General features: G+C 34.7%; 2 protein-coding genes across 3 annotated transcripts in view; both read left to right on the top strand.

The window, feature by feature from the left end:
• Positions 1-3,432, top strand: part of spen (spen family transcriptional repressor split ends) — a 62,504-nt gene extending 59,072 nt beyond the window's left edge. Inside the window, exon 20 of the mRNA XM_013324234.1 lies at positions 166-3,432. Within this exon, the coding sequence (XP_013179688.1) occupies positions 166-294 (129 nt within the window). The 3' untranslated portion in view covers positions 295-3,432. The remainder of the gene's footprint in view (positions 1-165) is intronic.
• Positions 3,433-5,709: 2,277 nt separating this feature from the next.
• Positions 5,710-16,390, top strand: part of LOC106126540 (uncharacterized) — a 106,230-nt gene continuing 95,549 nt past the window's right edge. For both annotated transcript variants that reach the window (XM_013324251.1, XM_013324253.1), the window contains exon 1: positions 5,710-5,848. In XM_013324251.1, the coding sequence (XP_013179705.1) occupies positions 5,745-5,848 (104 nt within the window). In that variant the 5' untranslated portion in view covers positions 5,710-5,744. The remainder of the gene's footprint in view (positions 5,849-16,390) is intronic.

Consider the following 16,390-nt stretch of genomic DNA (forward strand, 5'->3'; position numbering starts at 1 on the left):
CAAATCGAGGCGGTATAATTCTTATAAACCATTGTAGCCAACATAAGTCAATACGTAAATCTAGCTAAAAGTATTCAAGTAGGGATTTCGGTGTATCATTCTAGTCTCATAAATTATTTTTGATGGGTTGCAACTAAACTTATAATTTATGTATACTTTGCGCAGGCCGTGTACACTGTACACATATTCCCATCGTGCGACTTTGCAAATGAAAATCTGAATCGCATCGCACCGGACCTAATGCACCGAGTCGCCGACATCGCCCATCTGCTCATCGTTATTGCCACCGTATGAGGCGAGCGGCCCGGTGCCCGCACCCACACTGCGACCTGCGTCAGCCTGACGCGCGACCCCACTCTACGACTACGACTCGCGACACACGTGACACGCTGCCGTGACACACGTGACACGCTGTCGTGACACACGTGACACGCTGTCGTGACACACGTGACACGCTGTCGTGAAGCACGTGACGCGTCCTCTACGAGTACGGACTGTGACATCGAGCTGTTGCTGAAGTTTAGAAGAGTACTTTAATAAGCATTGTAAATATGGCCAGGTTGTGAAAGTTCGTTTAATTTGTTACGTTAGGCCAGCGACCTGGCGCGCGGCCGCTGTGGAAACGTTTGTCGCCTCGCCCCGCCTCGCCGGGGCCGCTATAGTGACGTAAAGTTAGGATATTTATTGTTATTGCGCAGTGTGACGCGCACTCGCGCCACTTGTAATACTAGAGGTAAGGTGTAGCTTTGTAAAATACTTTTGTTACGGTCGACTGGGTTCGACCCTATTCGGAGTTTAAAATTTTTAAAGGTACAGTAAAAGTCAGTTAATTAAAAATATATTAAATTTTGGGTTCCGATTAGATGAGTGGCGATCTGTCGAGCATTTTTAATCGTTAGTGTAAATTGTTATTTTGTTTTAAGCGTCTAGCTCTAAAGTAATTTAAATTTTTGTAAATATCCATAATTAAAGGTCGATTTATATAATACTTAGAATCGTTACGGTAGGTAATGGTAACGATAACTGGGTCGAATGATAACCGTTAATTGTAAAAAATATAGTTAAGTGGTACGTTAAAATAAGTAAAATACACGTGGAAAATAAACTGTGATTCTGACTTTTTAAAGTAGGCTTGTAGTTAGTTGTATGGAGTGTGAATAAAGAGGTGCGCGGGCAGCGGGCAGCGGGCAGCGGGCGGTGGGCGCGACCGCCTCTACTGTTGCACACAACTAGTTGTCATTCATTATCCTTACACTCAATCAAATAGCATCCCTAATAATACTGTAAATTGTAGTGTTCGTCGTGAACACATTTCATTTTCGAATAACTAATACTGTTTGTAGGACACACACTGTTCTTTTCCATTCCAATCGAAGTGCCGATGGTCTTTGTTTTCGCAAACGCAACATTTGTTTTTGCGTTGGCCTTGTATCATTTAGGATCGTATCGTGCAGAACATTTCCTATCGATCATTACGTCATCGTCCGTTGTTTCGTTTGCCAAACATTTCCACAGTGACAACATTATACCCGCTAATTTTTCATTCTAATTATTGTAAATTTTAATAAACTTCAAGAAATGCAAAAACTAACAATATTGTACTTCTCATAAAGTGTTGACTGTCTACATCTGATGTCTACTAACTAGTAATACAAATGTGCGCAAGTTCGAGCAAGTCCCGGCGCGGTAAAGACGTGCTCGAGGCGGGCGATGTGAGCTTTTCGATACATATCGGCGATCGCTGCGGTGCGGCCTGCGTGCGGCCCGCTTGAAGAACTTCTGCGCTAGTTTTTGTCATCAATTTACAAATTATTTCCTTTTATACAACATAGGTTTCTTTTATCTTAGTCAAGTTACATAACAAGGTTAAATTAATATATTTGAACACCGGGAGCACGCTCACATCGCCCGTCGTGAGCTACCGAAGCTCGTGATGGCGTGTCGCGGTCTGGCGCGGCTTGTTGCCGACGGCATACGTCAGTTCGCCTAGTATAGTTGGTAAATGTACGGTAAATCTGTCGTGCGTGAAACAAAGTACAAAGTATTCATGTATTGTAATTTTATATGTACGGTATAGAAAATAACAACACAAATAATGTTATGTATATTCTTTTTAGGATTTAATCTATAGATATAAAATAATGATATTGTTTGTCATGTTTCCGTCGCAAACGGTTCTCGACTTAGCTAGGAAGAGCACTAACGAACTCGTCACTTCGTCCATTAATTTTAACATAATTTTATTACTAAAACTGATGTGGATACCCGAATGTAAACTCTATTTATTATTATTTGGGTTCCTTATAAAGGATAGCGGTGTAAATAAATCGTCACATAATAGTGTTTCAGTATTTAGACTCTTGTGGTTATTACGGGATATAGACCGCGACTCGTGCGGTACCAAAATGTATAAAATATATTTATTGCGGTCGTCTCGCATCGGTGTGAAATATGGTTTCCTCGTTTTGTCAATTCGAACGCACCTATGTATAGGACAGCCGACTACCGTTTCTGGTTCTGGTCTTATACATATTTGCATTCGTATAATGTTTTACACTGTCTCAAATGTCAATTACTGGTCACATTTACATATTTTCATAAAAGTTTTCATGTCTTATGGCCATAATCATGAATATTATTCAAAACATTAATTATTTTGTTCAAACGGGGTTAGCCGTAAATGCAGATAAGACAAGTTTACTAATTAGCAATATGAGAAGTATAATATAGTTTTGTTTCAAATCGTTCTCGAAACTGAAGATTACAATAATCCACATCACTGTGTCTTGGTTGTTTTAATGAAGAGACGGTAAAGTTATATTTATATTATTAAGATTGGGCAATGTCATCCTCTCAATAACTTGTGTAATTGTACTCGGGAATAAGTTATGGTGGGGATGACGTTAACAGCGGCACGTTTGGGGGAGGCGGCCGATGCCGGTGTGCAAGTTGATAGAGTTTAAATAATTGTAAAATTAACATTTGATCTCAAGTGTGCAGCAAAAGTGAGGTGAGCGCTAGAGTAGTTATACCCACGGAGCATATACAGAGAGAAGCCGGCCTCGGTCACTTGGGTCTGCCAAATACCTCGGTTAATACAAAATAAATCACTGTTTTTTGTCCGTAATTAAATGGCAGTTACTTGAGCAAATCCAATAGATTCTCTGTATGTGCTCCGCGGAAATATCGCATCGGCCGCATCCCCGTGCCGCCGCTTTCATTGAATTTAATTGTAGCAGAGAATAAGAAAATAAAAAATATTGTGATCATATTTCTACTTTAAGTTTAAAAAGCTAGGACCTAGATGTAATTGTATATTTTGTACATATTGAAAATAGTATTGTATCTTTACTCCCTTATCCAAAAAGCCCAGACTCCTGCGTGTTATGTACCTCCTACCTACCAATACTATTAAAAAAACATTACACAAAAGTGTTTTTATTTTTAAATCCGAACTCTCACTTATCATAAATAGATGAAATATTATTTTTATATAAATTTGTACTGATTACATTGTACGATGTATAAATATTCATAAAGTTATAATTGCTATGAATTACTTTTATTATTTCATCAGACAAGAGCGTCTTTTGTCTGTCATTTTATCGGCTATATGATAAGTCAGCATATACACCACATTTAATTGCCAATAACTGTTCAGGAGAAATAAATAAAACATTGTTATCTAAGGACATTACTAATGCCACATTTATTTCATATTTACGTGATATTATAGGTGATCTCAGAAGAAATGAAAAATTAAATAATACGTTCTTCTGTCTTCTATAACTTTCCTTTTATAAACTTTTTTTATTATGATCCTAAGTGAGGTGAAAAATCATAACCATCACTAAACCACTACAAATCATAGAATGAGAAAATTTTAAGGCATAAAGCAGTTAGGAGTTATTTATTAATTACATGATGCTCAAAAGAGGGGAGAGGATCTGGAAAAAAATTAACAAACCATCACCTGGAAAAGGAAGAGGACACACAGGAAGATGTCACCTATATTTATTTTACGATTCACGAAGTAAATTTAATGAATAAAACATATGTACGGTACTAATATATAGATTTGATAGTTTGCATTGAATAGAAAGCTATTGAACCGATTTTTAAATTCTTTCACTGTAGGGGAGTTACGCTAGCCCCAGGTGACATGGGCTATGTTTATACAGGGGGGATGTCTAAATCCTCACTTCATTTCACCAGAAGGAGGGATGACAATAACAGTAAATGGAACAGTAAATATAACTATAATACCGAACGTGTGATCTGATTCTAAATGTCTTCTAAAAAACTTAAAACTGAAACATTTCTACATCAACACTCACATGCTACGAACTAAGTTAACATGTGACTATATCTAAAGATTAGGATTAATTAGTAATAGTAACAACTAATAATACCGCTTTATGTTTTCATTGATAAAAACACGTAGAGCGCCACGTCAGCCATCGCTGGCTGACACTAGACTTTCCGTTTAGGTCGCGTCAGCCATCGGTGTCTGACACTAGATTTTCTGTTTAGGTGGCGTCAACCATCGGTGGCTGACAGCGTGTAACATGAAAACTAAAAAATTAATTTTATCTAAATTATTATTTTTATTTTATCTGAATTATTTTTTTTATTAAAACAACGGTAAGAAAAACAAAACAACGCCTATAGGTATAACGTTAAGAATGGAAACTATTTTGTACTGTGCTCGGAAACACCGGCCCTTTAATACCACTGCGTATAAGCGGCGCTCGTGGCCTGAACGGGATTGTCTTAGAAATACGCGTGGCGGTCAACGTGTTAACATAGTCAAGTAAACTAACAAATTTGTCCTAAGTTGATGGAAACATATTGGAGTATCTATTTGAATGGAAGAACATTTTATTGCTTTTGTTGCTATTGCTTGTTATCCCTAAACACTATGCAACACACAAATCTACATTTTGATGAGTCGTGATATGCTGCTTTATTTCACTATAGGTAAACTGGTGATCCAATAACTTCACCCGTTGAGGTCTAACAGCCTTGTTTCGTCATCAGATCTGCCAGTTTGAATACCCGAAGCCAGCTGAATAATTCAGGACTGTCTGGTTCAGAAGTTGACATTGTCGGCTTACTAAACTTATTCTGCGAGGGTGGACGCTCCGGCGTCGAATGAGTTGGTGATTTGCTTAGGCCTTTTTGTTTTTCAACCGACTTGACACCTGGTGAAGACATCCTAAAATGATAAAAAACAACAAATTATTTTTACATTGTATAGTTAAACATGGATATCTGGCGCGCTGAGACAGGCTATCGTGGTAAGTTCTGTACAAGATTAGCCATAAATACTGAGATATTGGTTAAACTCTCAGTAGTTATGTTATGCATATTTATTACAATAATGAAATGAATAAATCCATTATTAAAAACATCACGAAGCCGTTGTCATTGACGCACATTGCGCTAAGGTTTAATAAATCTGTTCGGTATTATGATATATACGTCCATACGATTTTTTGAATTTGGCGCCTATACAGGTTAGTGTAGGTAAGCCCACGCAATTTTTGTTTTACTCGCACAAGTGGGTAGTTAGAAATCCCTCATCGCTACGCTGGGACGTAAGGTCGGCGGGGAGGGGAGTGATTCGGCACTTGAGCGTCGGCATTGGTAGTCGACGGAAGTTGGATTTGAAGACTCGTACAGGGTCGCTTAAGTTTACCGCATTCAGTTCGACGATGACGCGTCTATAGCGCGCTTGCGGTATGTGTGCGTGCATCGAGTGCGTAAGGAGAGCAGCATTGCTGGCGGCTGATCTCGGTTTGACTGTGACCAGGCACCTGCAGGCGGTGAACGGGGCAACGAGTTGGTAAGTGCCACTTAATATATTTACAATATTACGTCACCCTCTGCAAAACGTAGTCGAAGGTGGGTTAAGTTGCGGGACCCGTATCTCAATCGTCGTACCTTTGTTATCTGATACATACATAAGCACATTTAAGACAATTCCCGTTGATACAATGAATGTTCCAGTTCAGAAACTTTACATTGTGTTTGAATACAGTCAGGCGTCAAGCGACAGTTGTCAGACGGTGAGGGCTCATACTTATGCCGTGCCGGTACGATTGCTTTTAACATACGATAACTTTAATCGGTTTGTCGGTTACTGCATGTCTTGTATTTATATTTGTGTTTTAGTTTAGTAACGAATACTAATATTAGAATAGGTGCTACCGCGGCAAGATTTATTTTTTGAAGAAAAGCAAAAAACAAAGTTAAAAAAAACTAATTAAAAATTATTTTATAGTGATCGTATATTTTTATAAAGTTTTATGTATGGTATACTATACAAAATGAACATAAGGGTTAACAACATTGGTACCTACTCTGGAAGCGACTCTACCGTTATTGAATAAGGCGTTTTGTAATATGTACACATAACAACGTTGCCACAAGTCGTTGACCCAGTGTGGTGGGCGGCAGATCTTCTTTGACCTACTTACGTTTTCGTCACAACTGGACGGCGCGGTGTGGAAAATGGGAATCGAGGTTATAACATACAGTACACCGGAAATATTTGATTCGACGTTATTTAAACACACCGTTTACATTTTTCATGTAATAAACTGGGACATCTATACAATTAATAAAATTGAACTGTCTGTATGTAATATCGAAAAAACATCATATTTAGCGAACATAACGTATTACTCACAACGAACTTGCTCGTAATATTTTTTTAAAAATGTTGGGTGTTGTTAAACGAAAAATACTAGCAATTAGTTAGAAGCTAAAAATTTACTATATTAAAAGAAGAAAATCGATTTTTTTTCCCACGGTAACCTATTTAATGAGGAGTTTTGATGAGAAAATACGTGTTCTGATTTTTTCCCCATGAAAATATTCAGTACTTGATAGAATTCGATTGCAAAATAATATAAAATTATATAAAGTTGTACTATGTGTAAACATTTAGTTTACACTCTGAATTGTTCAAACTTGTCCGATGCTAGCTAGGACTATGATATTAAAGAAATATAAAAAAAAACCTATCGTAACATTTAAAAACAAAAACTTTAAAAACGATACAAGGCTTTCATTAAAACTTACTTGTTTATTGCAGTATAAACTGTACGACAGATATTAATATAACTTTGAATTAATAACTTTAACCTTCTCTTTGTATCACTAAGCACAATAGTATTAGAACCAATTTAACTTGACCTATTTAACTCTAGGAATACGACCGCGCAACGCCACGACTCGATTTGCTCTGCTATCGCTAAGCGCCATAAACTTAAAAATGCTGCATAATATTACTCATTGAATATATTTTTTTGTTTCCTGCTACATGCTAGATATAAAAATAATAATCTATTTATAATAATTAAAGGATAGCACTATAACAAGTTCAAAATTGTAAAAACAATTTTAATTACATAACCTTGTCTAAAGTAGCTCCTTTTAATGATATATTTTAGTTTACATAAGACTCATTTTATTTTTACAAAAAGACCTAATAAGGTTAAAAAAATAAATTATAGTAATATTTCGAATATACATTGCATGTTAAAATACAAAGTAAAGTTATTTTTCCCGGACTTATCGTGCGTTTCTGAGACTAAAATCTGCGCTTAAAACATATTGTTATTGTTAACTCTGTTTTGTCAAATAATTACAGGGATGACGATATGGTTTATAAAGATATATTGATCTCAGAATATCAGAGTTAGACATTTATTTAATGTCTATAATAACGAAAGTCCTAGAAGTGTAATAAATCTGACACCATATCGACCAATGGTTGGACCAAGTTCGCTGACCTCAATCCCTTTGTAACCAGCGAAACCTATTTTCCTTGCTCCACTTTTTATAAATCGACATTACGTAATCGCAATTTAATTGTTACGTTAGTTAATTTAATTAAATCAAATAACATGCGAAACATATGTTATTTGTAGATGTTTTTAATTTTTTTAGATGAATTAATGTAACATAAACAAATAAGGAATTAAATCGTTTAAATACACTATAATCTCGTTTGTAAATTGTGTTGTATAGGTAAACCTACCTTTATATGAATGGGGTTGACTGTAACGTTGCTTCACTGCGTCAAAACAAACTCTTCTGGTAATTCTTTGTGACGAAATGCTTTAAAAGGGGTGAGTGGTGCGCGGGGCGACGGGTGTCCGCGCGTGCCCGCCTTCGGCCGCCCTACTGCGCAACGCGTTCTTCTATTCATCTCTTTACACTCCGTGTCAATTCATAACAGCTTTTACTTTCATCGCACTCTAGATATTTTTAGCTGTTATTCATGGTATGATGAAGGTTAATACTTGGAGATGAATCCCCCTTAGCACTCCTATATAAATTCTGAAAGAGTACATATTTACAAGTCGTTGTGAATTTAAATGCCTTTAAAAGTATATTAAAATAGTATTATTAGATATTAAAACAATTTACACGATTTTCATAATAAGATAGATATAGAAGATTGAGTTTCAGGAGAAAAGATCAATCAATTAAATTATAATTACTAAGAGAGCATATGTTTTACTACTTTAACATATGAATCATCAACATCTCAGTTATTCGAAGTAGAACGAGGTAGACGACATCTGTCGCGTCATTGACATCCCATCAAGTAGAGAAAAAATGTTGTTTTGTTACAAGTGTTGCGATAAGTATATTTAAGGTAATTTATTTTTCCATTGCTCAAGTTTACATTTTAGGATTTATGGACATTTTGTGGAAGACGTTAAGTATTACATTTTAAATTTATGTCAACCTTTATTATTGTGTTTGATGCTTTAACCGAATATTATTATTACTTAGCATTTCAAGAGATGTCACTCGTATGAAATAAAATATTTTGGTGAACAGTGATATTAGAGACACCTCTATGTAAATAAAAATAACTTAACTGTTTGAGTTAGAGTCCTCTTGTGAAAAATTTCGGTACTACTTTTCCACATTCGCTTATTTTGTTAATTCTTTCCTTACAATAAGAGATGGCGCTTTAATTAATTATGTTGGATTCGAAATATTAAAAACTTTTTTGTGAATATAAATACCTGTTCCCTAATGTAGATCTCCAAAGATTTAACTTATGTACTTTTTATGATATCCTCTACCTTCTTAAGTGGTGCAAGAATAATTATACGCTATTTCTTACTTGTAAGTTATTACTTGTAGTTAACAACACATGACGGCTTCATTTTCCCAGAATTAAAGCAGTTTATAAAAGTTTAAAAAGAATTGGTTTAGTTTGGCAGAGCGCTTACTGCAGTTCTCTACAAAAACTCTTCAAAATTTTACCGTTTATGGTTTAGTTGCGAGCACCGTGAGGTGGTAAATTTGAATTTTTCAGCAGTTACCTATTCCTATAAATCACGAGTAAAGTCGTCCTAAGCTCTCGGGAATCGCTGCCTTCAGCACTTTTAAATATAAATTACTCTTCCTTTTATATGTGTATGCATACCAATAATGTTTATCATTTTCTTTATACATATTATTAATACTGCAAGGTATATTATATTATTTAAAATGAAATACAATTCGTCAAATTCATCAACGACACCTATACTCAGCTTCAGCGCCTTAAATTTGCTCAAAACTCTGGCGTAGAAAAAATTATAAAAGGAAATTCATTAAATAAATCGTAATGAGATGAAACCACAAACCTTTAGTGATTAAAATAGGATTTTTTTTTATTATAGTACTATAGCAATGTAAAGTAAAACGTGTGGTTGTTTGGTGAGCAATGTACTTACTTCATGTCTGTTTCGTCACTGCATCTAATTGGGCCCGTCCAATCCCGCTCGGAGCCTTTCCCATCCGCTCGCAGCTTCGGGCGGTAATAAAATAAGCAGTTTTTCCGATTCCACCTTACATCCTGTCACTTCGTATTCTCGACGCAACTTTCGTTTGGGGAAAATCGACCGAGACGCCGCTCTCTTGCGAATTGCAAGAGCGATTAGTTTTGCTTATATATTACATTCAACAGTATTAAGAAGGAAAGTATTGAGACTTAATTAAAGGAAAAGTAGAACAACAAAAAAGATACTTACAATATACAGAAGATAACTTCGAAAGAAAGTTGCAGATATAATTAATTTATGTTAAGGAATACTCTATTCTTTCGACGTACAAAGTTGTAACTAAAAGATCTGGCAATTTATTTTTATTTAAATCTTTTAAGGTGGTTGGTAAGCATGACTTAGTCTCATTTTCAATATCTATATTTTCCTATTTAAATGCTCACGTAGCGGTATCAAATGAAATAAATATTTTTTTGGCATCGTTAAGGTGCCGTAAAATATTGCTTATTTATTTGGTATGCATTGAAATATTCGATAGAAAATATGCGAAGATTTCAAAGCGGCGGCGAGGGCCGCTAAATGGAATGTCCGCGGCAGGGTATACCTATGTACCAACGAAAATGAAATTTTATCGCACACCTACTGCACTTTCTTTCAATTCACTTTTTATGTGTCTATTATAATAAATTAAATTTGAAATTTGCTAACTAACAAAGATGTATCATTTGATCCTTTTATAGATTGTATATAGAATTAATGATATCGTTAAATGATTGACGATGAATGATGACCTATCTAGGAGTATACTAATATTATTATATTTTTAGGATAATCAAATATTCCTCTTATTAATAATGCAATATTAATTTGAGATTAAATTAATCGAATTTTGCGAAACCACTGCAGTGTATTTTCAATACACAAAATGTAAGCTATCTAACTATAAGTTGACTGGCCGTATCGTAGCGTGGGTAGTTTAAAAAAGTTTATACTAATTGATTAAATTTTCTGAAACGAAATAGAAAGGTCGGTACCGTATTAAGCTTAGATGGATGAAACATTTGGTCACTTTGATCCAATATTCAGTAAAGCTCTCCCTCGACCCCGACTTTACCTAACTGTGTACTACAAATGAATGACGATTTTGTTACTTAAATTCACATAAACTAATACTTTTTTTTTCTTCAAAATAAATGTTTTCTAACTATATAACGACTGTTGAGAACATAACAAGGAAAATAGCAATTCAGTTTTATAATTTTTTTTTCTAAAAAAATATTAATTTGATTAAATGTAAGTTTTTATAAGAGCGTCGGTGGCTCAGGGGTCAAGCACTTGACTTGCAATCTGCAGGTTCTGGGTTCGAATCCCGCTATGTACCAATGTGTTTTTCGATTACCGATTTACATATGTAAATTTATCCGACGTTCTTACGGTGAAGGGAAACATCGTGATGCACCCTGCACATACCTGAGAAGAAACTCAAAGATATGTGTGAAGTCAACCAGCCTGCACTGGGCCACCGTGGTTGACTATGGCCTAATCACCCTTAACTTAGGTAGGCTCCGAGCCCTTCGGTGGGGACGTATAGTGAGCTGATGATTTTTTTATATTGCATATGCGTTGCCTACCTTTAATCGACGGAGGAGAGGATGCATAGAAAGAAAATATCCTGCATCCTCTCATCCGGAAAGTCCACTACCACTTGCCATCCTTTGCTTATAAGAAAAAGGGTGGGAAGTGAAAGAGGACTAAATTAGGCCTCCAGGACGCACACTCATCAGACGAAACGCGGAATTGCTTCCACTTCACGCCTGTCTTCTGTGTGGTCGTGGTATTTCACCGGACGAGCCGGGCCAATTCGTGCGAAGATGTTAAAGCGGGCTCTACCACTGTTATGATGGTAATAGTTTTTATATAATTTTAGAATATTAAACTAAGTGTGCTATAAAATTAATTAGTGAAATTTGCTGTCTTAATTACTTAGACAAACAGCTGCTTAGAAAGTTTAGTAGACAGACGCGGAGCCCGCATCAGGTAGTAAACTATTAGTTGATCAAATAAGATTAGTGGAGACAAAATAAAAGAGGACGCTTCAATTCAAATGATTTTAATATGGCAAGTTTTTTTGGAAACATAATTTATTCTAAATTCACTAATAAGAAGAATATCGGCATTGGCAGTACAAATTAATTCTTGAAATAAAAATGATTTGTTGCAAATCCATTGCCGAGTTTGTACTGACAATTATTCATTTATGATACCTTATACTATGTATCTATACGTTCAACAAACTATTGTTATTTAAAAAAAAAGGTTTATTAGGTATATATAACTAGGCGAATACAAAAGTACAGTATCTTAGTAAAAAAATATGTAGCGTTCGTATTACAAAACAAATATTGTTGGAGTGAGATCATTGTCGATTCAGGTTAAGCTTTTTGTGTAATATTTAAACAAAAGTTGACAGCGGCAGCGACCTCCGCGGAAATAGTCCAGAGGGCAATCCGAGCCGGCACAAGTCGGCCGGCGTACCCCTAGAATACTAAATAACGAATATCTTTATTGTGAATGTTTTTCTTGTTTCATTTCAAATATTCAACTCGTTACAAAACAAATGCTTCATTGTTACTTTCAGTCAATACTTGCCCTGCAGAGGGCGTCACCACTGCAATGCCACATCCAAATTGAGTATCTTAATATAGATCCCTATCTAATGTCCCCATTAAAGAAACCATTAATTCATTTTTCTTATGTAGTAACTAGCTGTCGCCCGCGACTCCATCTGCGCAGAATTAAAAAAATATAGTATATTAGTAGCCTATGTGTTCTTCCAGACTATGTTCTATATGTATGCCAAATTTCATCGAGATCCGTTCAGCCGTTCTGGAGAGACCTTTAAACAAACATCCATCTAAACATTCGCATTTATAATATCAGTAAGATTAGTAATATTAAAGGGAGCTTTGTCGCAATGCGACCATACCGCATCATATTATAATTAATAATACTTCTTACTTATATTTACTTTTTTACCTCATATTTCTTAAATATATGTCGGTCAACCTAAACAGCGTCCTGGTCTTGCTTGTAGAGGGGTAAGCCAGAATAGTATTTATCTGACCGAAATTACACCCAAAAGCCTTGAAATATTTAAGCCTAAAACGTTCGCTGAGCACACTCCAATTAATTCAATTTATATAACGGTAATTAAAAAATAAAAATAGCTTAGAGGAAAATCTGTGTAGAGTAGCGTATTACTCACAACAAACGCAGAAAATAATAAAAAAATGTACGATAATGTAGGTAAGAGATTGAAATGGAGCAGTGCATTGTGACGCGCAACGTACACCGCCGCGCCGCGCCGTACCGTAGAAAATATGAAAATTGGAAAACCTTTGCGGAGACCGAATAAATATCAACCCTCTGCCTATACAGATTTATTGTACGATCACCTGTAATTTCGTATATTTTTATCGAGCTTATATCTTATTATTTAAAAGAAATTTTGTTAAGGATATTATTTTATACACTAAAATATGTAAATTGTCGCACAACCAGTTAGAGTCATTGAGTCGAGAAAATGACTTAATTATTTTATGATATGCATTTTTAAAAATACAAAGAGCCAATACAGTTACTGCAATTTATTGGTAATGCAATAACGATCCATTATAAAAGCAGTACCAAGCCCCACGTATTAATCAGTCAGGGTTCGCGAAGCCACTGGTTTTACCAACTTCCCCTAATTCGTATCACAAATCTCACTTTAATAACGATTTTCTCTATTCATATCCGCATTAACATTTAATTTTTGTATATTTTTTATATAGAGAGTGGAAAGTTAAATGGGAAATATTCTTTAATATTACCGACTCTCAAGGGATAGAAACTTTGTAATCTAGTTGTGACTTTCAACTCTTGTAAAAAATTAGTATTATCATTTCATTATTATATCGGCACAAACTTTGCGTTGGTGTAAAAAATTTGAATAAAAATTCAACAGTCAGTCGCAAATTTCCCTAAAGAATATAATAAGGCACCTTAGAAACAGTTACCAAGACCAAAATATTAGATAAAAACAGACTTTTTGAAGTAAAACTTATTTTAAAGATATTTTTTCTTTAATGTAACAAACAGATAAGGTTAAGTTAATTTTAACAGAATGACAAACAATATCAGTTTACGATTTGACTTCGACGAACAACTGTATATAACTAACTATAATAATAGTAACTATAGTAATTTTACGTCTCAATGATATCTTCAATTTACATTTTGAGACAGAGAGATAAATTATAATATGGCTACTAAGATTAAAAAAATAAACTTCACAATAACTTAAATTTTTCGATCAGAGTACTGGAATATGATATGCAGAAAATGTGCTGAGTGCAGACGCAAGTCATATCAAGAGCTAACAGCGATTTAAATTGTTATTAGTTTACGTTGGAGATGTAATCCCTTCGCAAAACTCGTTTGCAATTTCCATCACGAATAATTTCTCTATCACTACAGTATCCTCATTCACAACTATCATATCCTTATACATATATATACTTATAATACATAAACTCTTAAATCTATGATATAAAATAAAATTTAAAAAAAAACCGAATAATTAACTAAAATATGTTAATAAAAGGAGGACTATCATATTATATATTGACCTTAATCGCTTTAATAACATTATGATTCCCCAAAATAATTATTCGTTAAAATAACTTAGTGACTGACATTTAATCAAGATTTTAAAATAATCATTTTAAAATCTTAAAAACAGACAAACAGTCGCCCGACTCCGTACTCGCAGTATTAACAAAAACATAATTAGTAGTCCGTGTTCTTCCATACTATGTTCTATATGTATGCCAAATTTCATCGAGATCTGTCCAGCCGTTCTGGAGATACCTTCTAACAAACATCTATCCATCCATTCATCTAAACATTCGCATTATTAGGGATTAGAAGAAGATGAGAAGAATTACATTCCCGCATCCAGGATACTCCTGAAAAAAAATGCCGAGAAGTTTTAAAGTCTTTGTTTTCATTTATTTTTTATAATGTAACTAAATCTCCATGAATAATGCAAAATTAGAAAATGAACATTTATAAAATGGACAACAGTGATTTCGTCGGAGCAAATAGATTTAGGTGGGTTTTACTAATTAAATGTATATCCGTTGGCGAAATGGAGCGGATGGGAACCCATTAAAGTCCGACGGACGGACAAAACATTCAAATACCGTGATCCCTTTTTACACCGACCGACTGGTATAAAGCGGCTAAAGTTTTAATTCATCGCCTACAGCCCGCAACAATATGTAGTTACTATGCATATGTACATATAAAATATGTAAGTTGTTAATTGATTTTTTATCGAGTACATTTTCGAAAAAATGAAGAATTAATATTTTCTATTCTATTAAATATTTAGTAACAATTTGTTGGTTATCAAGATATCAAAGAATAAAAAACTTTTGAAGGATATTTTTTTATAATCGGTACTTATAAAACACAACAGTTCTTTAAACTTAAATTTTAATAAAAATATCTATACAATATATGTCAAAAATAATACAGATTGAAAATATAATGAGAAATAAGTTTTCAAAAGTGATTTGTTTGTAATTGTTTCTACATTACCTAAATATAATATAGGAATCCCCAATGTAATATTAGTCTGTACATTTTACTCTATATTTTCATGAAATTATGTGTAAAGGTGTTTAATTTTAACAGTATGCTATGCATCAAGATATAAGGAAGCTTGTATATATGATAATTTGGCACGGTCTGAATAGGGAAGCCGCTGCATAATCTCGGCTTCATTTATGATATATGATATGGTGTATTATCGCAGATCGGCGGACTATTCTAGCGCAGCTGCTGAATTACCTCCTACAACCCACCTCGTGAAATGCGAATTAAATTGCGTATAACACTGAACAATACATAATTTACTTAGTTTTAGACATTATTAGTGAGAATCCTTTGGCGCGAATGTCTCGCTTTCATTACAAAGTCAAGTGTCAGAATGATTAGTGAGTGGACATAAACGTCGATATCTTAGTAAGGCTAGTGTTGCGCCAGTACACCGGCACAGTGTCAGATTTTCTTCTTAACAGTAGCTATGATGCTGGCAATGTTATTGTTCAAATACTAAAGTCCGATTTAATATAAAAAAAACTATCTCCTGTAATCCAGCTGATTTAGTTAAGGATTTGGCGCTATCCTTGCAAGCGTCTTTTGTTTTCTTTACAATTGACATCCATACATGGAAGAATATGCTTGTCTGTGATTTATATGAATGAACAAGATATTTAATTTTGTATAAAATAGTATATTAATCAATGTAATTGAAATGATGTACTTCGTGATGGAAGTATGAAGGTCGCTTAGATTTTGAATGTTTGCTTCCACGTTTATTTGCTGAGTTTTCTACTGGATACTTGAATTCTTCTGTTTTGTCGTAAAAGGGATTATTATCGTCTACAAATTTCTTATTATAATCGAAAGGTGAAAGCGATTTAAGCACAGTCGCCTTGTGTGACCGCCTGGTGGGGGTTAGAGTGAACTGCCTAGCAGGA

The sequence above is a fragment of the Papilio xuthus genome, unplaced genomic scaffold (genome assembly GCF_000836235.2).
Source record: "Papilio xuthus unplaced genomic scaffold, Pxut_1.1 DF824992.1, whole genome shotgun sequence".
NCBI classification, from domain to species: Eukaryota; Metazoa; Arthropoda; class Insecta; order Lepidoptera; family Papilionidae; genus Papilio; species Papilio xuthus.